The sequence below is a fragment of the Populus alba genome, chromosome 8 (assembly GCF_005239225.2).
Source record: "Populus alba chromosome 8, ASM523922v2, whole genome shotgun sequence".
Taxonomy (NCBI): Eukaryota; Viridiplantae; Streptophyta; class Magnoliopsida; order Malpighiales; family Salicaceae; genus Populus; species Populus alba.
In genome coordinates this window covers 8,083,372-8,109,352 of record NC_133291.1, presented here as the reverse complement: position 1 = coordinate 8,109,352, position 25,981 = coordinate 8,083,372, and the positions used below count along the sequence as shown (strand labels likewise).

The 25,981-nt window shown below is 32.6% G+C and overlaps 2 protein-coding genes and 1 long non-coding RNA gene across 3 annotated transcripts; 2 read left to right on the top strand and 1 right to left on the bottom strand.

The window, feature by feature from the left end:
- Positions 1-2,563: 2,563 nt before the first annotated feature.
- Positions 2,564-5,300, bottom strand: LOC118039916 (pentatricopeptide repeat-containing protein At1g08070, chloroplastic). Its single transcript, XM_073410703.1, has one exon. The coding sequence runs from the start codon at positions 5,014-5,016 to the stop codon at positions 3,400-3,402; it is 1,617 nt and encodes a 538-aa protein (XP_073266804.1). The 5' UTR covers positions 5,017-5,300; the 3' UTR covers positions 2,564-3,399.
- Positions 5,301-8,329: 3,029 nt separating this feature from the next.
- LOC118039917 (uncharacterized) lies at positions 8,330-13,539 on the top strand. Its single transcript, XM_035046751.2, has 6 exons — positions 8,330-8,520; positions 8,649-8,781; positions 8,883-8,986; positions 11,249-11,420; positions 11,535-11,675; positions 12,847-13,539. The coding sequence occupies exons 1-6, from the start codon at positions 8,471-8,473 to the stop codon at positions 13,189-13,191; spliced, it is 945 nt and encodes a 314-aa protein (XP_034902642.1). The 5' UTR covers positions 8,330-8,470; the 3' UTR covers positions 13,192-13,539.
- Positions 13,540-20,227: 6,688 nt separating this feature from the next.
- On the top strand, positions 20,228-22,707 carry LOC118039920 (uncharacterized). Its single transcript, XR_004685990.2, has 6 exons — positions 20,228-20,546; positions 20,654-20,687; positions 21,475-21,659; positions 21,737-21,810; positions 22,113-22,276; positions 22,423-22,707. It is a non-coding gene; the product is annotated as an uncharacterized lncRNA (long non-coding RNA).
- Positions 22,708-25,981: the final 3,274 nt, after the last annotated feature.

Here is a 25,981-nt window from a genome sequence, read left to right as displayed (position 1 = left end):
TTAAAATCTAATTAATTTGAAATTTAACATGCATATATAGTTTATGTGATAGATTATTAATTTAATAGTTGGTTTGATAAAAATCGAAATACGTATACAAGTTGTTTGCCTAATCACCTATATATATATATGGCAATTCTTTGTAACTTGTGTTAATGCATTAGAGAGTGTGTGTGTGTGTGTGTGTTCTCTTCAATCTTAATTAGGATCTAGGTAATAAATGATGACTTCTAGACCAGAAAAAAAATATTTGAAATACTAATTATAGTTAAATTTAATATTTGTTTCTAGTAAACATTACAATCATAGTAAACCTCATAAATGGTTGTGCCTGTGCATAATGTAAAATGTATCACAAAAGTATCAAAGCCAAAGGTTCGAAGATGAGCCTCATCATCTTTAATTAAGTGAAACTATTAGCATGTAAACCCAACTCATTTAATCTCTAATCATAACCAACAAGAAGTTTATACAAACATATATATATATATATATATATATATATATATATATATATATATAAACAGTGAGATTGATTGTTGTACAGCTATAATAGATTAATATAAAAGCAACTTCTCTCTCAAATTCGTATAAAATCAACTTTTAAGTGATTTTATGATTTGGTGGGATATATAAGAAGCTATGCAGTGATTAGTGGAGACAACTGTTGTGCTGGTTGCACAGCACATTAAGTTTGGAGGATTGGTTCAAGTGAAACATAAATGGGTTTGTTTTAATTTCAGATCTAAAATGATTTGTCAAATTCCTTACGGGAAGGATCTTGTTTTTGTTGCATTAAAATTGATCCGAAAAATATCCTCAAACATCAAACAAAAAGCAAACCACATAATTAGATATTTGATTCCAGTCTAAAGCATGTAGGTAGCAACTTCCTGAAGGAACAATAACAACGGTGGATTGTGCATGCCTGAGAGATATCAAGTATATATTTTATTAACTCCAGGGGATAACTCAATTGTCATGCTTCTCAGTAATCATAAATTCGAGTCTTATTAAGATTATTAAAAAAATTTATAATCCTTAAATTTAAATTTAGAATTCATGAAATTAATTGAAATACGTATAAATTAATCCGGATATGTATGTTAATAATAAAAAAAAACACATATTTTTATTTGAGAAATCCTAGTGATAAGTACAGCTGAAGTTGCTAGCTACAGCCACAACTTGACTACTAACAATTAATAATGCTTGGCCGCCACAGAGCACGAGCATACTTAATATTTTTATTATTACAATGAAGAGGTTGCAATTTGAAACTTATTGAGGGAGAACATTAATGTTAATTGAGCTATAACTTATTTTGTACGAATCTACTTAATTCAATAATATTGCTTTTTATATTTAAAGTTTTTAACAATTTTTTAGCATTTGACATTTGCATTATGAACCCATTCCCATATGAAAGAGACGCACAAACCTGATTAAGTTGGATGAGAAGAAAGACAAATCGAAACTAAATAAACAAACTTGCTTATTCTACTCCACTTGGCTTAACAACAACTCCACAAGGCATTAGGGCTCGTCTTTTATAGCCACCATACTCGTCACGATGAAGTGTCATTAGCTTTAATTTATTTACAAGGAAAGGATCAGATAATTAAATTCAAAATTCTATGTAGAGACAAACTGAACTTAATACGTACAAGGCATGTAGCATTACTTTATTGGGTTTGATGGCGGTGGATGAATAAAAAACAAAGACTAGAAACAAGCTGTTTTTTATATATATATATATATATATATATATATATATATATATATATATATTGTTGTTCCTTTCTCCCATTCTTAATAAGGATTTACGAGTTTAGGTTGAAAATTTTGAGTTTAGGTGACTCAAAAAAGGACCTCATGACGTGACGATGATAACCATTATAGTGTTATGAAACTCCCTAGGATATGATGTCTGTTAAGAAAACCATGCGAAATACATCAAGTTTGAGCATGACAGGTGACAGGTGTCCATGACTCCATGGAGATAGTTATTCCTCATTATGGCTAGCCCTTTGAGCCTCAGACATTGTCCAAAGTCCACTAAGAGCCCAATCCCCCATCCCGTTTTTCTTCCCTTGTTCTTCCTCCTTTGGATAATGTAGCCCACACCTTGGTCTCAAAATATCATGTCCAGTCCATTTTGGAATCTATGGAGGTTTGCTCGGCTCTTTCTTCGCTACACCAACTTAATTTGATTACAGGGGATAGGCCATCACATTTACTAAAACCTTTGCTTGGTGCGTCTTCTCTCTCTTTCTTTTTCTTTGTGTTTATTTGCGCGTGCCTGTGTGTGAGTGTGAGTGACATTCAACAAATGGAGGTTTCTGGGACTTTGATTCTATGCGAAGAACTGCTACAGTGATAACAGTGGCAATTTTGTTATGGTGGTCGTGCAACAGTGCAGCAAGGATAATTGGCCTCCTCCGTTTCCTCACTTCTTATCCCGACATCCATGTTAGAAAAGCAGCAGGTCAAGGGTCCAATTCCATACACTAACTCCTTGACATTTATATGCCTCAACATAACACAAATACATCAAACCACATTAAGTAAAAAAGTTTGGATGTCATTGATAATTTTATAAGCTACATGAGATGATATGGTTTCAACAATAGCAGAATGACGAAGCAAAGCCTCGTCTAGCTGAAGGAAGAAGCTTACGAAGCGTACCTGATAATAGGGATAAGCCTTTCCTGTGTTATTACCTACGGCTTACAATCAATTGAATCAAAGTGAAGCGCTGACAAGCAAGAAATGGATGCGCTAATGTGCAATGGCTTTCACGAAGTTGCTCCATCCGTTTCTTGTTGCTTTAAAGCCCAACACTACTTTTGCTTAGTAAGCTTCAACTGCACCCAAAGTTGCTTTTCTAAGCTTTCAAATGCCATGAAAATGCTATGAGATATTTGACAATGATTGAAGTAGTTGAGTAGAAGGATCACTGTGAATATAGCTTGCCAAATTTACCACAAAGGGCGATGATTTCAACAACAGCAGGAAGCATATTGACAAGACCCGCACGGTAATGACCATCATCGCTTTCTGGAACCATAACAATCAATCGACTAGTCAATATGCTCTCCCAGCAAGAGACATTAATGTAATGGCTTTGGTTGTAATCAGCATCTAATCAACAACCAGAGGGAGGAGGATCTTCACTGGATAAAAATCTCTTGAGCATAAGCATCTCAGCTTCAAAGATATTCTGACTGTACCAATCTACACAATTTTCCCGGCATGAAGCAGCTCCATAGGACTCTTCATTGCTTTTGAATTTTCAACACAAGTAGCAAAGAAAATTTTGATCAAGTTCAAGGAAGCCAATTTATAGGGAATAACTTCATGATGTTTCTATCATCCTCCACGAGATCTCTTCTATCTTCAGTTTCTCTCGTCCAGCTCCATTAAACCTGGTACATATCCTGATGATCTCAACAATTTTGTTAGTGTTCTCAAGGTGCCATATATTTGCTCCTTCTCAGGGTGTCTTTCATCTAATGAATAAAACTCAACCAAATAATCATTGACCTCAATCAAACTACATCCTGGTAATTTTTTGAACCCAGTATCCCTCATTGCAACTTTTAGTCGTGCTACATCTTTCCATCTTCCAAAGTCCCCGTATATGTTTGAAAGCATCACATAATTTGCAGGGTTCTTTGGCTCAAATTCAATGAGTTTTTCAAGAGCCAGCTCAGCCAATTCAACATTTTTATAAACCCTACATGCCCCCAGCAATGCAGCCCAGATAACAGCATCGGCTTCAATGGGCATCTTTCTAATGAAATCCACAGCATGGGCTAAGAGACCAGCTCGCCCTAGCAAATCAACAATACAACCATAGTGTTCGATTCGAGGCACAATCGAATAATCATCAGTCATTGATTTGAAATACGAGAAACCATCTTCAACCAGACCCATGTGCGTGCAAGCACACAAAATGCCTATAAAGGTGATTCCATCTGGGTTTTCTCCAGCTGTCTTCATATGAGAAAACAAATTTAAGGCATCAGCTCCATGCCCGTGCACAGCCAATCCACCAATTATGGTATTCCAGCTAATCAGGTCTTTATTATCCATGCTTTTAAACACATCGAGAGCAGTTTCCACAACCCCACATTTTGCATACATATCCATCAAAGCATTCCTCACGTATACATTTCCTTTATATCCATGACTCTCTGCATACACATGTACCCACTTGCCCAAATCAAGAGCACCTAATCTCGCACAAGCAGACAACACATTCACAAGTGTAGCATCATTAGGAACTACAGTTCCATCAACTAACATCCTTTTAAAAGCACTCAATACCTCAGAAAAACAGCCATTCCTTGTATACCCTCCAAACAATGCATTCCATGAAAAAACATTCCTTTCTGGCATCTCTTCAAACAATCTCTCACAAGCCATGACATCCCCATTACTAGCATAACCATTCAAAACTGTATTCCACGACATGACATCCTTGTTTGGCATCTTATCAAAAAGCTCCCGTGCTCGTATTACATCCTTTGCCTCAATATAACCCGAAATCATAGTATTCCACAGCACGATATCCCGCTCAGGAGACAGATCAAAAAGGCGACGCGCGGTTACTAGATCACAACAAGTAATGTAGCCATTGATCATTGCAGTCCAAGCAATCACATTCCTCTCTATCATCTCGCCAAAAACTCTATAAGCCGCATGTATTGCTCCACCACTAGCATACATATCAATCAACGTAGTAGCCACAAAAGGGTTCGCCCTAAACCCACTTTTAATCACAAAACAGTGCACCTCCTCACCTTCTTTCAATGCATTAATCTTGACACAAGATTTAAGAATAACTGGGAAAGTGAAGCAATTAGGCATTACATCCAATCCCTTCATTTGTCTAAACAAGACTATAACGTTCTTGTGAGATTCATTTTGTGAATAGCCTCTGAACATTGCGTTCCAGATAGAGGCATTTGGTTCGGGAATTTGATCGAACACTTTGTGGGCACTCTCCATTTTCTTGAGTGAGCCATAACCTGAGATGATTTTTGGGGCGATGTAATCTTCGTGTTCAAAGCCATGAGTGATAATTTGGGAGTGGATTTGGTGGAGAACCTTGAGGGTCTTACATGATTGTAAGAGAGAGATAAACTTCTCTTCAAGAATTCTGTGAGGGGATTTTGTGGTGAAACTTGGAAGTATGTTCGCTATTTTCCTAAGACAGCACTGTGGCTCGGTTGAGTTGTAAAGATTAATGAATTTGAAAACCCTGAAAACTGACTTGCATCGTCTTTCTATCCAAGACCGTTAGCTTACCCGTCAAATTTATTCGGAGAGCGACGACGTTCTATGACATGTGACATGCCTCTCGGACGGAAAACGTTAACGAATTGCGGTTGAGGGGCCCAGTTGATAAATGCGTGAAGCATTGGAGATTCAATTGATGTTACAGCATGAGCTTCACAAAATTTATCTGGTTGGACTGTTTTGTTATTGGACTCCATTCAGAATAGGTAATAGGAGGCATTCGTTGTAGGTTGTTTAAATTTTATTTTTAATTTTAAAAATAATATTTAAATGTTGCTAGTATGTTTTAAAATAAAAATAATAATCACTGTACTATAATAAGATAATTTAATTTAATTATATAATAAAAAAACAATGACGGTGAATGTATTAATCTAAAGAGAAAAGTGTTAATGATGACATGCAGACAAAAAACGTTTGCCCGGGAAAAAAAAAAAGAATTTAAAGTTGAATTCTAAGATAAAGTGTTATTAAAGGACGGAATAAAACAAAAAAAAAAATCCGAGATAGCAAAGAAAACAAGTGACTTGAGTCATGAGTTCGGATCATCCTTGTAAAAAACAAATAAAAAAAAAGAATAAAAAATATTAATTTTTAATAAACTCAATGTTAAAAACTACAATAAAAAATTAAAATTGGTGTAAGAAAAAGACCTATAATAATCCAGGTTAACATTTCATAATCGTGAAAAGAATAATTGCATCGAAAAAAATCACGAAACATGAATCTCAACCAATCAAATTCTGAATGATGAAATTAAAAAAATAATAAAATTAATTAAAAAAATGAATCAAAGTAGAGAAAAACAATTAAAATAATGAGTACCAAATTTGACATCAAAACAAAATGATGTAAAAGCCCCGAACCAACCAAGTTAGTATGAGAAATTCACGACTTGGATTGTAAGGCCGAGTTATCCTCATAGAAAGCAGACTGATAAAAATAAAAAAATTTAATTTTCAATAAACTTAATGTTAGATGATGGAATTGAAAAAAAATATTAGAGTAAAAAAATATTTTTAAAAGTTCAACATCAATCCAAGTTTAACATTTTGTACTTGTGACTCAGATCATGAAATTGGGATCATTGCACAAAAAAATCATAAAACCTAATAATCAATCAGTTCAATTTTGAAAGATAAAATTGAAAAAAAAAATAAAAAATAAAAAAAGAACTAGAACAAAAAAAAAGTCATTAAAAGAATAAAGGCTAAATCTAGCATAAAAAAATAAAATAAAATAACAGGAGATGAAATTAAAAAACAAATATTATAGAAAAAGATATAAAAAAAAAACAAAGTAGAACAAATATCAAATTTGATATAAAAACCAAATAGAACCAAATGTTAGTAGATGGAATTGAAAAAAAAATCAATAGAGAAATTAAAAAAAAAAGAGCAATAAAAAGAACAAGGAATGCAGTTAAAATAAAAATAAAATGTGAGGACAACTTTTAAAATATTAGCGTGATTATCAAAGACATGATAAATAAAATAGATGAAATAAAAAAATTAAACTGCCGTTAAACCACTGCACACTCGTTACCTTGTTGGACGTGCCATTACATGTTAGATAACACAACAGTTGATCAATTTCTACTATCGAGAGCCGCCACTTAAAAAGTACGGGCGCCTCTCATATATTAGTATATATAATGCATGCGTCAATAATTTTTTTAAATAATATTAAATTGTTAAAATATCGAATTACACTTAAGTGTACTTACTAATAGTAATAATAAAAAAAAACAATGATGAAATGATAAAAAATACATTTGAGTTAAAAAGTAATTTAGTTATTTTAATTTTTAAATTAAAATGAAATTCCAGAACAAAACATGAAGGCATGTTAAATGTTTTTTTTCTTTCTTTTAAGGACTATTTAATACTTTTATTATGCAATGAAAACATGAGGTTACGGATATGTCTTTGGTCAATTTGATAATTACAAATAGATGACGTGAAAATAAACTCTTAAAGTTCCCCCCTAGTACTTATATTTCTCCCTCGCGAAACAATAAAGCAACCAAGCTAAGTTTACCTTTTATTTTCTTTTTAACTGCAATAATCCATAATGCTAAAACTCTAGCATTATTTTTCAATGCATCATTCATCTCTCTCTCTGTTTTTTTTCTTCAAGTATATGGTATTATCTTTCTCTTATTTTTTAATACTTATTTTTTTAATTTCTATATATTTTTCTTTAATTTTTTTTTCTTTTTTATACTTTCTTCCTTTTAGAACTTGATTTAATTTGATTTTTATATCAATTTTAGTATTCATTATTTTTATTTATTTTTATTTGAAATAATCTATAAAATTATTTTTTTAAAATTTTCATTTCATTTTAATTTTTTTATCTATCATATTTGTTATAATTTTTTTATTTAAAATAATTTATGAAATCAAAATTTAGTTTTCAATTTCATTCCAATTCAACTTTCTTATTAAATTTCGTCATCTTATTTTAATAAACTTGAAAGAAAATTAAAATATTAATAAATTATTTTTCAATTTATTTTTTATGATATAACAAAATACTACGAAATATTTTCAATTTATTTTTTTATGACTATCAAATATAAAAAAAACAATTCACTTTTTAAAATTAACTTTTCATAAAAACTATTTTTTTAAAAAAAATTATCTTCTAGCAAACAAAAATGCCTTAATCTTGATGAATCATGAGCTAACATATATATTTCACTTGAAATGCCAGTAAAAAGGATGGATCTTTTATATTATTTTATTAATATATAATAGTTTATTTGATATCTTATCTGTAAAAAGACAACTAGTTAGGATAATTAATATTCTTGGATGTCAAACAATCCTGATGTTGACTAGTCTGGGCAAATTTCTCGAGGAAAGAATAGGGAGGGGACTCAGGGGAGCAGTTTTTACTTTGTTAAACAATGGAATGGACGGAGCAGATTGCTTCTTGAAATCGAACGGTTAAAAGAGGTAGGCAAAGCCATCGAATCGTTTTATCGTTTTATTTATTCTGAAATCTGGCAAGGAAAATTTCCCATAGACCACTTGACCAATATAGCTAACAAACAGTGCCAGTAAGATCCATCGATCCATCCATCGATCGATCATAAAGAAAACCAACCTCGAACTAACCCATAACCAGAAACCCATCCCTGTTTAAGCATCGATCGATGTCCCTCTTAAACCAACTCTTCAACAGAGGCGTTTTTGGTTCTAAATGGTCTCTTCTTAATTTCCTTTCAGTTTTTGTATAATTTTGATTTATTTACGTTGGTTTTGGAATTGAATAAATTTGTTTTTATTTCTGTTTTGAATTTTTTCTTAAAAATTTGATGACTGGTTTTGTAGCAAAACATGCTTGAACTTGGCAATCTCGCGCATTAAATTGCTGCAAAACAAGAGAGATTTGCAGCTTAAACATATGCGCAAGGAGATTGCGCAATTTCTTCAGGCTGGCCAAGAAGCAATTGCTCGAATTCGGGTTGGTATCCCACCTTCTAGATTTTGATATTACGAATGAACATGTGCTAAGAAACGAGGATGTTTTTGAAGAAACAACACTTTGGTCTTTGCTTTTGTTAGGTGGAGCATGTAATACGGGAACAAAATATACGGGCTGCTTATGAGATACTGGAGCTGTTCTGTGAGTTTGTTCTTGTGCGTGTTCCGATTCTTGAAAGTCAAAAGTAAGTTCATTTACTGCTGGGATTTGTTTCTTGATTGGAGATGATTTGGGTATGTTTATTGATGATAATAGAAGCAGTATATAATTTGTGTTTGATTGAGAACCGTTATTTGAAAATTTCTAAAAACAAATGGCTGAAAGGACGAGTCTTTCTTTTGGCTTTATTATTAAGTACAAACGATTTAGATTCAGAGCATTGTCTTTAGGATCTTGATTTTAAAAGAACATGCCTGTCGGTTGTTTAGACAGTCGGTCATGTGGTTCTATGGTTGTGAATCTTTGGGGTGTTTGGTGACCCCTAGCATAATTTGTTGCATGAGCCAGTCGGAAATTGTGTTTAAGATACAACTTTCATTTGGCGAATATGGTGATAACTACCTTAGCATTGCTGTGACTGAGTAAACTCAATTTGATCTAGATGTAATATATGAAAATATTCCATTCTATTTCTAGATGAGATTAGTGAAATTTTTTGAAAGACAGATGTTCTTCATCAGTTGCATTGAACACCAAGCAACGAACATTTCAAATTTTATTACCTCTTATTATGAAATTTTGAATGGGCGATTGTTCACAATGTAGTTCTTGAATGAAAATTTATTAATTCTTAGTAAGGATTATCAAGTAAGGTCCAATAATCAAAACAAGCCCCAATGATGAAAACACCAAAAAAATAGAAAGAATTAACTCACAGAAGCAAAACAACAGCTTTTACATGGCCAATCCTTCCAAATGGATGTAGAAACCATGGCATGGAAGTCTGTTAGTTCTTCCTTTATGGAAAATAGAAGGTTTACTGGAGGGATCATCTCTAGCTCAACTAGAGGCTACATGAATATTATCAAGATCTGCACTTCTAGACAATAATACTAGCCACCTATAAGCTGGATTCAATATTAAATTAAAAAAATATAGGATGGGTTTCACAAATAGAAATACTTGAAATATCAAGAGGACAAGACCTGTTGAATGACGACTGTTTTAGTAATATACTGAATCAGGAGCTTTGACCAATCATCCAATCTAGGATTTAATTTTGGAAGAAACTTATCCCTCCCCCCCTTCTTTCCCCTTTCAATCTTCCTCTTTTTTCTCACTTTTCTTCTCTATTACTCCTAGAAAACCAATCTTTGGCATTTTGAATGCTCGACCCTCTGCACAACCACTTTACTCTCCATCATCTTGTTTAAAGAATTGTGAGCCCGACCATATGGTCCGAGGGAAAGTTTTGTTGAACAAGTCCCAGTACATGGATCAGACACTTGCTCAACAAATCTCTCCCTCTCACCCCATATGGTTAGAGCTGCCATTCTTAAAACAGTACATAATTAAAAGTCTATAAAGGTGATAGGTTCGCAATGTAGCGAACTGTCAGCCTTAGTGCATGTTCAGCCTTGCATTTTGCTTAAAGCCACCTCATAAATAGTGCACCTGATGCGATGCTTAGAAAGCATTTATCAAACACTATCAATGTGGTAGCTTTTTAGCATACTGCATAACTTGACACATGATTAGTCTTTAGAAACCAAAATTCGGCTTCTTCATTGAAGAGGGAGGATGGAAATTGTGAAGATTCTAGAGGGTGAAAAAAAAGGAATACAAAATTACAAGTTGGAATAGAATGACGATGAAACCTGTTTTTGATAGAACTCTGGTATTTCTCACTTTCCGTTGAGATCCTCACCTGTTATTGGTATACTAATGAAATCTACTTTTGGGTGATGATTGGTAAATTAGTACGAGCCAAATCTGTGTTCTTGATATTTGTAAGCTTTTGTTACCTGTACAGGTACTGTTGTGACTGCAAATTTTTTTTATTAGAAAAGTTCAAGGCGTGTTTAATTTATACAAAAAAAAGAGGAATAGAGTCTTCTAATGTGTTTGTCATTGAGTTATTGGAAAGTATAAATAGAAGGGAAAAACAAGAGTTATTTGTTGGCTCATAATAAAATATTTCCTACTAAAAAAGTTCTCCTAAAAATTTCTTGCATTTTGATTCCACTAATAATTTGTATTATTGGGAGCCATATTCAAGTAAAAATGTTTTTCAAATAGTTATATCTTAGTGGCATGTTTGGTTACACTGTTAAGGTCTCAGGGTAGTTTGTTCCCTATGCTCTTCAATCCAAATCATTATTGAGGGACCGGGTAACATTATGAAAATTGTGGTTAAGGTATGAGGCATTCTTGGAAACATGTAGCTAAAACTTGTTTGGCCACCAATAAAGTGATCAACCTTTTTTCATCCTTTTCTGCTTAACAGGGAATGTCCAGCTGAATTGCGAGAGGCTATTGCAAGCATAATTTTTGCTGCTCCAAGATGTTCAGAAGTGCCAGATTTGCTGCAGATCAAGAATTTGTTTGCTGCAAAATATGGAAAGGAATTCAACATGGCTGCAACTGAGCTCCGTCCTGATTCTGGTGTCAACCGTGCAGTTAATCAGCTTAATCTTATTAAGTTTTTTCAACTTTGATATCTATGCATGTGCAGTCATATTAATAACTAGAATGTAATGATTTAGACTTTTCTTTGATTGTTGCTTGCGCAGATTATTGAAAGGCTTTCAGTTAGAGCTCCACCAGCAGAGGCAAGGCTCAAGGTTTTGAAGGAAATCGCGCAAGAATTTAGTCTTGAGTGGGACTCTTCTAACACAGAGGCTGAACTCGGGAAAAAGCATGAAGATTTGCTGGTAGCTGTCAATTTAGTTTTGTTGGTTGCACATATACTAAAACCTCATTTTTCAATGCTACATTGACAATACTGAAAAGAGTGCCAAGCAAAAGAAAGTCTTGAAAAATTGTGCAATCAACGACATGATTCACTTCATCGTAATTTGTTCATTATATGAGTGCTTTTATGTTTTTGCATGTAGTTAATTGCATTTGATTTTTTGTTTTTTCAAGAGTATTTAGTGCTATGGTCATTAATCAATCTTAATGTTTCAAGTGAACCAAAAAGTGAAGAATAGTGAAAAAAAATGAAGAGTAGTAAAGTTTAGGAATGAAGATGACTCAAAGGAATGATTTCAAGCATCAATAAAAGGCACCAACAATTAACACATTGCCCTCCATTTTCTGATGCTGTTGTTCATGCGCATGTCTCCCATGCCAATCCCATGTGCTCATGCTGGGTTGGGTTGTCAAATATAACAGTAATGTAGATCTTAGGTAGTATATATTACTCATTCGACCCTGCAAAATTTTATTTAATCCATGCCAATTGGGATCATATTTGAATCATTTACTTTTAGCCTGTTTTCGTAGGATGTTGTCTATGTCCGCGTGATGCTTGTTACAATTAGGGATGGTATCATTCGTTATATTCTTAAGCTTTGGTGACATTCATAATAAATTGTCTATGTTAGATAGCATGAAATGACTGATGATTCCGAATATGCATTATCTACTACATGAAAGAGACAAAGTGGACTCAGAATACCTGTCTTCGCAAGTCTTGAAGGATATATGAGCATCCATCGAGAAAATTTTGTTTTCTCATCATTAGAGGAAGATTGTTAGACCAATGGGAGTGCATCCACAACTTTCTTTGCTGGAAATAATGTCTGATTAGCATGTATGTAGAATTCTTCAATTGAAACTTGGTTTATAGGCTTGTTAATGTCTAAACTCTAAACATGCAAAAAACTTGATCTTGGTTGAATATAAGGCTTGTTTAGGATTGTTCAATATATAAACACAATACAATTTCATTTTGTAGCATTTTAAAATTTTGGCAACCCCTAACTGCTTACTTCTTCGCATGGCTTTCATTGTTGTGTTTTCTGTGTCTTTTGAGAAAAGCATTTTTTGTTTTCTATTGCGTAGACTAAGATATAAATCTGATTTTTTTTTAATCTGTAGGGTGGATCAAAGCAAATTATGGCCGATGCAATACTTCCTCAAGCACCCACCAAACAGAGCTCTCCTCTATCCCCACCTTCCAACGGGGCCCATTCTACCTTAAATACGGATAATAAGCAAGGATCTCATCGTCTTCAAGCTCCTGCGCTTGTGAGCAATTTGCCCCAGGTCAATGCTAACGAAATTGAACCATCAATCAGGAATTACATGGCTCATGTTCAAAGGGAGACAACATCACAATCATCTGATGTCTTGGAGAGAGCTCGAGCCGCCATTGCATCAGCAGAGCGTGCAACTATTGCTGCCCGTGCAGCTGCTGAACTTGTAAATGTTCAATTTGGTTAATTTAAGCTAGGCGAAGGTAAGTTTCTTCAATAATCGACCCTCGATTATGAGATATTTCTCAATGTCACAGAGTCAAGCATATGCCAAAAGAGAAACCAAAAGAAAATGTATATTGGTTCGTATAAAAGCACAATCTTGCAAAAACTGGAAGCTACCAACTACCAAGTTCATCGAATCGGTGATGTTCTTATACCCTCATTCTCTCTTCTTGCTGAAATACTAATAAAGCCACGATTGTATCAATTCTATAAAATCCTGTCGCATCTGCTTTCTGCACATAATGTTTACCATGTACTTTTCTGGGATTTATTGTTTGGAATAGTATTGTTTACCAAGATCCGCGGACAATGTTTGTAATTCATAGCCGCATCCATTAGTCACACAAGTGTATGTTGCCGACCAAAAAACAAGTCCACGCCTCGTGACTGACTTTCCCCTCAACTGGTAATATTATTAATAATAGTATTATAGATTCTCCTGTGGTAAAGGGGTGATATTAGAGGTAAGGACCGTATTTTGCACTCGTGAATTTATATCTCCTTAAATCTTTCAAAGAAAATAATGCGATAAAAATACAACTGAAAATTACTCAACATGTATGACTGTGCTTCGGTCCATGAGACGGTTCCAGGGAGGAAGACTAAAGATTCTCGGTTGCAAGGCCACACTTGTACCAGCCTCGGACCTGTTTTTGGTAATATGATTAGAAGCCCATAGCGTTGTCAAGATCTAATATAACAAGTACAGGATATTCTTTCCATCTTGTTTCAAAGAAGGGCAGCTTGAAGGACAATATTGGGTATTTGTGATGGAAATGTTTTCTCTTGCTTTTTTATTTGCTTCTAATAATTCTTTCCCTGGATCATCAAGTGTATTTATTATTCGATCAAGCTTCAAAACTTGTCAAGAAAACTGGATAATCCATATACTTGGGAAATGTCACCCATCATACGTACATGAACGTTTTTTTTAATCCAAATATTAAGCATATATGTAAATATGCAAAGAAATGTAATAATTAATCGCATTCCTCAGCAAGATCATGAATATCTCTCTCTCACTCGGATACATGCAACCCAAACCCATGTCGGTTTCCCAAAAGACAGGGACCCTTTCATTCATCAAACTTCATCAATACAGATCTAAAGAGACATAAAACACGTACCGTACACATATGCACTGTGGGAGAGACTGATAAAGATGTGTCTTTAGTTGTAGCTAGATCAAGAAAGGACAGGAGTAAACAAGATCGATAGAGAAAGCAAAAATAAATAAATAAATACTGTGTGGACGGACAATGATATCCTTATAAGAAGAGGGCACCATCAATTGAGCAAAGGCGTGATCTGAACTAAGAAGCCACTTTGATTTTGTTGAAGTGAAGGGTCGTTTTCGCCTTGAACTTCGTTTTGTAATCAAAGGAGATTTTTCACCATTGGTAAATTCAACCGATGCTTGTTGCTTTGTTTTTTTTCTTTCTTTTATTTTTTAAAAAACTTTATCAGTGTACTTTTTTTTTTGAAAGAGTGTTAAATGATAATGCTGTTTTTAAAAGTTTTTTTGGTTTTTAAACAATTAAAATAATATTTTTTAAAAAATAATATTTAATTTTAATTTCAACACGATATTAAAATAAAGTAAACAAACACACAAATAAATTTTAAAAAAAATTCTGAAAAAATCAGGTTCAAACACCCCCTCCTGCGGCTTGTGATCCATGACGGGTTGTAGAAAGAGACAAGAGATCTTGATTTTATTGTTATCATAATCAACTCATGAGTCCACCTACCCAACTCAAATGTTCAAATATTTAAATTCTTCTTGTACGATAATAAATTAACTAGACTTGTACCCGATCACTGCTATAAATCTACAGATTTAATATCTACATCAATAATTTTTCTAATAGAATTTACAAATAATTTACAGTACTTGTATCAAACCTGAAATTCCATTAGCACAACTTCTGATCGATGTTATGAGACCTTAGCCTTGTTCCGAACCTTTTTTTCCTTTACCATAAGAGTTTTCTTGGGTCATCTTTCACATCTGTGTTTTTATATATATATATATTATGGACATGACTCATGGGTAAGTGATCATTTTCAAGAGCCAAATGATAGGATTTGAATTAGAAATATATATATATATTTTTTCTAGTTAGTTAACTTACTACTTGATTATTGTTAATTGAGCTACGTGCTCACTTATGTATTGTCTCCTTTTATTTACATTTCTAGTGGGTTATTCATGTATAAACTGGTATATGTATACAAAATTAGTTTTTCATTATCTTTTCTAGAAATTAAATCTTAGATAAAAATATAGGAACTACTAGTTATTTGACTCGTGCTTCGCTACGGGTCAAATAATATTTTTTGAAAAAATAAATAAATATGCAAGCTTTTCAAATATGTTTTTTTTAAATTCTAATTATAAATAAAAAAAAAACCTATTCATACATTTAATTAAATACATCGAGAACTACATGTGCCAACAAATACAAATAATAAAGTGTTAACATATTTATTCAACCCGAAAGAATTAACGTGTAGGTGTTATTAACGTGTTTTTGTGATACTGAGTAAGAAATATAATTGTGAATAAAAATTTTGATACTTATATATAATAAAATATATTAAAATGATATGCGTTAATAAAAATATATAAGATCTTAAGATAATTTTTAACGTAGCAGAATAATGGAACAATGTTGTAATTACTACAATGAAACACCATTTTCTTAGTCTTTGTATATAATATTTCAAAAAAGTGTAAAGAAAAAAATTTTAAAAAATTTATAAAAAAATAAAAATAAGAACAAAAAAAAAAGGTATAAATAGACCAAGTGTAGAGTGATAGATATTTAAAGTGTAAGAAATAGAAAATAATAATTTTTTTCCAAAAAAAAAGTGTAAAGAAAAACAAAATGAAAAACTACAAAAATATTACAAAAAAAAAAAAGATAAGAAAAAAAAAATGATGATAAATAGATTAGGTGTAAAATGATAAAAATACAAAATATAAAGAGAAAAATATACAAAAAACTTTTTCCTAATATAAAAAAACATGAAAATTATAATTTTATCATTGCTAAAGTGATATAGTAAAAACAACTATCAAAATTTATAATTATACCATTTTTACATCAAAATGCCATATAAAAACCCAAAAAATTCTAATTTTACAATCGCTATAATACCCATGCAGTAAAAACAATTAGCAAAATTTATAATTATATCATTAATTTCTACAAGAAAACTTTTAAAAAAACTTGAAAACCAGAACTTTACCACCGCTACAGTACCACTAGAGTAAAAGCAAATTTACAAAATTTACAATCATGCCATTTCTACATGGAAAAACCATTAAAAAAACCCAAAAAATCACAATTATGCCACCGCTACAGGTACAATCACTGTAAAAAAATTGGAAAAATCTATAATCTTGTCATTTCTATAAGAAAATACCGTTTTGTTTTAGTATATTTATAATAATATCCAATCCATTAAACTAATCCTTTTGATTCACCATTTTTAAAAACAGGCCATGAAGCCTTGCATTTTCTGTTGCCATAGTCATGACTATCGAAATAGGACGCTGCGAATCCTAATTCAACGTAAAGGTTATACAAACACATCATCAAGCTTCTAATTTGGTCCTCGAAAGCAACAATTACATCACCCTCAAGGTAGATCTCCTACAACATCATGAAAGAAAAACAATAGATTTCATCACATTGGTATTTTGGAATACTAGAAGAACCGGAGGCTTCCAAACGATCAACATCTTCGACTCAAAAACAACAAACTAAATCTCATCTCGGTCGAACTTAAAATCATCACTTCAAATACGAAGTGATACACTTCCTACCTATCGTTTTCTTCTTCTGTGATGCCATACCCTCTCTCACTTTAATCTTTTGTCTCAGGCTACTCTTATAATTGGTACAAAAACCAAAAGTGATCGGCTTTTATGCCTAGTCACTATCTCGACTTTAAGGCCTTTTTTGAGATTGAAGAGCTTCGGTTTCGTAAACAAAGAGAATCCCACCAAACAATTTTTCCCTCGGGGACTCATTTAGGGCCTCTGTCAAGCTCATTTGTCTTGTAGAATTCTCGCTTCTCTTTAATTAGCAGTGGTTTAAATCGGCCATGATTTTGATCTATTATTGTCTAAATGGATTTTCTCAACCATAAGAACTATATCTGATCAATAGCATCTAAATGAAAAATTCATCGACGTCTCACCTCTGGATATAGAATAGAAAATATACAGAATGCTTATTGAGATGGATGCACAACATCGACTGTCATGATGCAACACAAACTTCTTACCTCAGGCCAGTTATGTGTAAGAACGTTTTTATATGTAAGAACTACTCTTTACCGTTCTCTATGAAAGTAATGTGTTTGGCAGGCAAATAATGGACAAAGGAACACAGTTAAGTAACTTTGATTCCAGGAAAGTGCTTCCCTTGCAAAAGTGATGTTGACTTCCTACAATCAATAGTCATGCAACTATCACTTACGAGGCAATCTTCTAGGAAAGAAAGAATATTACTTGTCGATAATTTAAAGAACTCTAAAATTTTCTAGTGTATTGACTAAATTTCTAGCAAGTTCTATGGCTGGAAAGTTTATCTAGATCCTTCCATTTAGGTTGATTAAAAAGACTATAAATAGTCATGCAACTATCACTTACGAGGCAAGCAAAAAACTATGCTAAGTTTAGAATCTTTGTCCTAAAACTTTCCTCCTTGTCTATCAATAAAGTTTTTGCTTTGTATATCCCACGTCCTCCACCCATTTCCAAACTACACTACAACTAAATATCTTAACTATCAAACTAATTTCATTTCAATCCTTAATCTTTAAAAGCTCTAAACTAACTCCTAAACTACCATCATCCTATAACAATACACAAGGACCCATCCAATGGCCGCTGTTTAGGCCTCGTTGAAGACATACATTAATGAATAACGGACAGGACACGGGTAAATATTAAAACATTTCAGTGCAAAACAATGAAGAAAAGAGGAGATAGAGATTGGCAAAATGCATAAAGGTGAAAGAGTAATTAAGACACATCGAGGACTGAGGATCGGAGTTAGTGATAGAAAACTTACAGCAAAGCTGCTCGAAGGGATATAATTACCAGATTCTGTAGCAACAAGACAAATTAAATAAGGTTATAACTTGATAAGAAGCAAAGCCATGCAGCAGCTTTAAACATTCTCGCACTTGATATTGCATGGAAAATATGCTGAGTCTACTCTCTTATAGCCGGCTGCTTTTGCAGTTTTGCTGCCTTCATTGCCCTGTCTTTGCATGAAATCTCTCATATTTCAGTATATTGACAGTTATATGCAACTTTTTTAGTGTAGCTCTGGCTCTTTATATCGCAGTGACACACAATTAAATTAACAATATTAATGCCCCTCTCTCTCTCTGGTATTTTTGATCCCGAGATATATTCGAGAAAGGTACAGGACTGGAGCTTGACAAAGATCCTCTGGGTGTAAAGAGAGCTACAGTAGCAAAACAGTTGATGTTTCTATGGTTCTCTTTGTTGTGGCACAGCGAAGTGGTTCAATGATTCGAGAAGTGGAAGAGCGGGTTTTTTTTAATTAAAACCATGCCATTAAGAAATGGTAATTTAACTTGAATATAAAAATATTGATTCCAACCGTTTTGAATAGATCATTTTATTTTAATAGTTATCTTGTGATAAATAATGTAAAATGTATAGATATTATATTTTTTAAAGTCATGAAATTATAAATATTATATCAAAATAAGTGTGTATTATGTTAATATTGACCAGGGGTGTGTATATAAATATATTAGATTTAAAAGATATAAATACTCAATATATATATACCCGACCCCCTCAAATACATAGATTATTTTATTTTTAAAAATAAATAATAAAAGGGTAATAATTAAATACTCAAAACTTAATTAATAAAATAAAAATATTTAAATTCTTTATCTAATAAATCAATAAATAATAAATAGAATAGGAATATAATTATAAATTCAATCCATATATAATACTCATTTCAATACTGCGTGCTAGCTCTCAATATTATAAAGGTCAGATACCACGCCATTTGATTAAACTGCACTGTGCCCAGTAATCAATGTCTCATCGGGAATTGGTCAATTAATTATGAGATATAATCAAATAATTCATTGAGTTCATTTAACTAACTATTTAATGACACCTCTTCCTGGTGTTTAATCAATTGCTTTTACTAGCTAGTGCTATATATTTTAGCACATGGCACTGGGTTTTCAATTAATTAAATAAAAAACCTCATTAACTTTGTTCTGATCATCATTACCCTCGTATATATACCATTTTTTTTTTTTGAATTTCGTCTGCTTTCTTTCCAGAATTATTGTCTTCTATTTTTCAGATATCAGTAATTGATAAATTAATAGAACAAGTTTTTTTTTTAAAGATAAAATAAAATTTCGTAAACATTGTATTAAGAAAGACGGTCAAAACTGTATTCTATTTGGCTTTGGAAGGTCAAAACTAGATCATATTTTTGGAACATGAATAAAGTACTAGCAAATAAATCATATATAAATCTTGCGAATCCATGACACAGATCCTTGAGCAGCTCTCATGACTTGTCTTTTTTCTTATTCGTTTTTTTTTAAAAACAAGTGACAACTTCTCAAGGATCCGAGTCATTACACTACTAGAAAAAGGGCCAATTAGCATCTGAATTTAGCAACGGATAATTCCGTTGCTAAATTTAGCAACGGATTTGCAACGGATTGTATATATATTAATTTTTTAATATCAGCAACGGATTTTAGTAACGGAAAATCCGTTGCTAAATTCACCTTGAATTTAGCAATGGATTTTCCGTTGCTAATTAAAAAAATAATTATTTAAATTATAATATAAAACCGAAATTACGAGCATCGTTGATTACATTTACAAGGATGAAATCTGAGCCGTTTATTTATCGTTGGCTTTTGGTAAATCTCACCTGCACTCTCCCCCACACCAAATGCAAATTAACAAAGACCAAATGAACAAAACCAACAGATGCAAATTAATGATCTTCCACTCTTCCAGTCTCCTTCGTCCCTAACAACACCGATCCATAACTGTAGAAAAATCACCCTCTCTTCATCGATTTGTTTTTCCTTTATCCCAAACATTTAATCTTCTTCGCGTCTTCAGCGGTGCTAATTTTTTTTTTCATCTTCCTCTCCTTCATCTGAACAAATCGAACCAGACCCATCATTAATATCACCATCGAACATGCTGATTTAAGGTTTCTCCTTGTAAACGGGTTGGGTGTTTCACGGTTTTCTTTAATAGTTCAGGTAAGTAATTAAGGGTTTTTGTTTTTGTTTTTGTTTGTTGCAATTTAACTTGCACTAACAATTTTTCACCTAACTTTCCCAATCTCAAGTTTTTTTCTGTCCTGTAGAACAATCTCGGTCACCTGTAACTCAAGAACACAGGTAACTTTTTTTTTGTCAATGCTTTGAATAATGGTTTTAGGCTATTAATTCGATAATATAGGGGTTTAGAAATGTTTTTACCATGATCTAGAACCTAATGATGCATGTGTAATTGATAATTTATCAAAACCCCCAATTCAATTTTTAGGGTTACGGTTCATAAATTTTTTGATGTCCCATCAGTTGAGCTATAATAATTTTTGCTTCCCTTTGGTTTCTTTTTGCCAGTAGATAGTTGTTTTCCCCCATGAGATACGTTCATATCATTGTGTAAATGGGATGCTTTTTTCTCTTCAAACTACTGTTTTGTAAGATCCAATGCTCTATCTCCACATTTTCTCATCTCCTCATGCATATAATAATTGTCTTTAAACAAAGCAAGGCTTTTATCACCTTTGCTCCCATTTTCTCTCGGGTCACAACCTAATGTTTTATTTTCCTGAACTTTTCCAGTCAAAGTAGCTTTTGCACTCGGTTCATGAATCTTGCAAGTTTGTTGGCTAAATAATTCCTTCTTTGCCCCTCTCAAATTGGCTCTGAATATTATACCCTGTTGTAACTTGCTACCCTGTTGCTTCAACTTTTTACATTGTAATGCTCTACTTCTATAATTTTGAAGTGTTACAGCAGCGTATGGATGCTGTTAAAATGTAGAGAGTCTAGCAACTGGTTAACCTGTGATGCATTTTCTTCTTCTGTAGCAGTCCAAGTGTTTCTTTTTTTCTTGCTGTGATTTGATTATTTTATTCTATTTTTTATTAATGACACAATTATTATACACATCCAGAACAAGAGGCGGGCTTTTCTTTGTTTTCCATGCTAGTAGAATACATATCAAGTACGCAGTGGAGGAAGATTGTCGACCATTTCAGAACCAGAAGAGGGCTTTTGTTTTTGAAGCATCTCCAGTTCCATAGACTGTGCCAGCTTATACACTGACCTCTTGTTTCCCTACATGGTCACGAGTTCAAGGTGATAGAAGTATATTTAGCTAATTATTAGCACGCTGTCATTAACATAATTTCCATTTAATGATGGTTCTGTTGCAGCTTTCGGAGACTTTTAGAGACTTCTCGTGGTATAAGAACAGGAGCAGGCACTCCATACTTTACGTGAGGGAAAGGTAAATCTTCTCTCCGTCATTCTATATTTGCGGACTATTTTCTGCTTACTTCTGTAGAACTTCGATGATCGATCTCTTTTAGTTTTTTCTACTTTGAAGTCAGCAAAAACAATTATACCTGCCGTGTGCGCTCGAGAAATAATGCAGAAAAAAGACCAGAATTATGACCGCAATAAAATTTCCATTATGATCTAACCATAAATAATCATGGGTTAAATGTTAACCATGACTGCAAATCTTTCAGTTTGTAATTGTTGTAGACGATGAAAATGGGGATATTGAAGGAAACCTTATCATTGCAGCATCTCTTGCAAGTCCTCAGCAGGTGTCATTTCTGATTAAGAATGGATCAGGAATTGTTTCGGTAGGCATGAAAGAGGAGGATCTTGAAAGACTTAAGCTTCCTCTGATGTCGCCAGAGACAGAGAACGAAGATTCATCTGCCCCCACGTTAACAATCACTGTGGTATGTTTTAATTCTTAGATCTTAATAGATATCCATTTCACTCCTGTGTATATAATCCTACTAAAGAAAAGTTCTTTGTAATCCTATAAGTCATTAAAATCTGTTAAACATGTTTGATTAATTATCATTTTTCCCCTGCTTTTCAGGATGCAAAATCTGGAACATGTACTGGAGTATCAGCATCAGACAGGGCTAAGACTGTTCTTGCTCTTTCTTCTCCTGAGACCAAGCCTGAAGATTTTAGAAGGCCAGGCCATGTGTTTCCACTCAAGTATCGCAACGGTGGGGTTTTAAGAAGAGCTGGCCATACAGAGGCTTATGTAGATTTGGTGATGTTGGCTGGATTGCCACCAGTTTCTGTTCTTTCGGCAATTATTGATCCAGACGGTTCTATAGCAAGAAAAATAGATTATTTTTATTCTATTTTTTATTAATGATACAATTATTTTTAATATTAAATTATGTTAGTTGCATATATTCCACAACTTTTAAAATATCCATAAATAAATAAATTAAAATTCATTTTAATAAATAAATAATAATTAATTTAATAAAAAATAATATAATCACCAAATTCTCTGTTGGTGATTGTGAATCAGCAACGGAGAATCCGTTGCTGATTCACAAAATGAGCAACGGATTTATCCGTTGCTAAACTGAGCAACAGATAATCCGTTGCTACCTCTTAGCAACGGATAATCCGTTGCTGCCAAATCAGCAACGGATAAATCCGTTGCTAAAAAATCAGCAACGACAAATCTGCATCTGATTTTTGTCGTTGCTGATTCCGTTGCTAAATTATTTTAGCAACGGATTGTAGTGTTATTTGCAACGGAGCAGTCCGTTGCTAATTAATCCATTTTTTTGTAGTGTTAATCGGCAAGATTTATGCTTTGTAAGGCCAAACAGCTAGAAAAACCAAGTATACATGCTTAGTTGGGATAGGAGTAATGAAGCAGCTGCCTCTGAGGGGGGATGCATGGCTAATTGCTCACTGTACTTTATACTATAATTACCACGAACTTGAAATTTCAAGCAACTACCAAAGAAAAGAGGCCAATTATGTGCCAAGTGAGACAAAAAAAGGCTTAACTATCCTCGTTCCCTTCTCTTTTTATTTGTTTATTTATATACTTATTAGCTATCCCAAATCTGGAATTGCCTTTCATATCTTTGAGCTGGGTCTGGCTCATTAACCGCTGTAGGTTAAGCTGTATAGCAGCATGGGGCCACGATGTAGCACCCCAAGTTGATATGTTCATATCGCTTTGTGCTATAGCTGTAGCCAGTTGCAGTCCAGCATAACCTATTGCTTTGGTGATCTGTACATACATACAGGGGCTAGGGTTAGGGTTTACTTTCACTGGATTCTCATAATAGCCTGTCTCTTGTATAGATTTTCTAGTATTTGATGGCCTGCGGTCTGCCAATTAGATTGCTAATACAGGTAAAAAAAAGCACAAATCCTACTCAATCATTCTTCAATCTCTCAGAATTTTTACATTTTTAAGCACCTGAAACTCCTCATCTTATTGAATAATTCAAGTGAAACATTTAGCCGAAACTGTGATCTTCTTTTGAAGCTCCCAGCAGACTCCATTAATTTGTTACGTCCTTAACAACATACAGTAGCTTTTAACTCCCATATTATCTTTAAATGAAGAGATTAATGAAGTAGAAATTAAAATAGTTTACTCCACGTTGCCAAAGCTCTCTCTATATAGTATATATGTTTATTAACTATAATTATTTAGTATACTATATAGAGAGAGATTAATGAAGATTAATGAACACATGTAATTAAAAAAAGATTAATGAAGTAGAATAACACTAATTCGAAGATCTAATATTGATATGTTAATAAACATACAGTTTGGGACTATCTATTTTATCTTAGACGCAAATAAAAAAAAAATAAAAAAAAGTCTAAATGTAAAATTCGCCTTCATTAATTTAGACTTTATATTTTGACTCGTTTTTTCACATGTAATTATAAAATATCATGATTATATAAATAAGTGTGTGTATGAATTTATTTTTTAATAAAATAGAATTGTTAAATAAATTGTTTTACAAAGATAAACGGATAGCAAACAACAAGCAATTTTTATTTTTATTTTTATCATTCCTCGACTCGGTAACTAGAAGAATAATATTCAAACTAATTTTAATTGCAATGGACATTTTTATTTTTTATTTATGTATTATAGTAATATTCTTGTCATGTATAGTTTTCAAAGATATCATCACAACTTTTTTTTTATTTTAAAAACGGTCTTTTAACTATCGAGTAATCTTTCGTGAATTTTATTTCATTTAAAGACAAATTTTTACATCCATGCACGTGAATTTAGTCCATGTTATATATAATGTGTCAATAAATATGTTTAATTATAGTTTCCAACCTATATACTCATTAATAAACTAATCACCATCCTTCAAATCTTACTAAAGCTTAAATTTAAAAATATAAGAACAAGATTGGTTAATCAGTGCAAATCTCAGACCCAACATATAGGTGTAAATTAAATTTCATGGTTGATCACTGGAACAAAAAAAACTAAATCTCCTTATAAAATTACTGTGTAACAAGACAAATTACTATTTATCGTAATAGCTACCAAACCACATCTTATCAGCAAGGATAGGAAATGCTGCTGTGTTGATTTGTCTTTTTTATACATCAACTTCAAGATAATTGCTGCAAACATCATGATGTTATCATAGTAAAAAGATAACTTTAGTTTAATGGTTTTTTCAAAAGCAAATTCTTAAGCATACTATTACGATAAATAGTAATTTGTCTTGTTACACAGTAATTTTATAAGGAGATTTAGTTTTTTTTGTTCCAGTGATCAACCATGAAATTTAATTTACAGAATTTATGTTAATTGTTTATAATTTAAATGATTTTTTTTTAAAAAAAAGTTGATATCTTCTGATCGCATTTTAATTACTGCACAAAAGTATATGAGAACAAAACTCCGTTTTCTTTTTTTATGAAAATCGATGGTATTATTAGAAAATAAAAGCAGAAGCTACTATGAAAAAAAATAGCAGGCATACACAAAATAACGCAAAGAGAAAACGTCTAAAGTCAAAACCAGGCAACAAAAATGTATTTCTACTTGGGTAATTTTGGTGGAGGTTGTTTTTTAATGTGTGCTTTTATTTAAAAATATATTAAAATAATATATTTTTTATTTTTAAATTTTATTTTTAACATTAATAAATAAAAAAATTCAAAAATACATAAAAAAAAATTTGAAGCTAAAATATATTAAAGACAATTTTTTAAAAAATAAAACACGGCTAAAATGCAATATGAAACAAAGCCTTAGCTAAGTGCTTGGCAATAGTTATATCTGATACTCTTCAAACCATTCCCAAACAACGCAATTTTATTGAACAACCCTTGCGTTCTCCATGGTTTCTCCTCATCAGAACTGGTTAGCCACTTCATGGCATTGATTGAGCTAGCCTGTACATAATGAGGGATGCATGCCATAAACCACCTTGCCTTTTTTTTCCGTTTGACTCTAGCCATTTTTGTTACTAGTGCTTTAATTGCGTGAATTCAGTATTGAATTTAAGAGTTAATTAAATTTATGTTTCAGCCAAAACACTTCAACCTTAAATTAAGGTTAAGGTTGATGATTTATTCTCAACTTTTCATATCATTTTTTTTTTATTCCCAGTTGGATT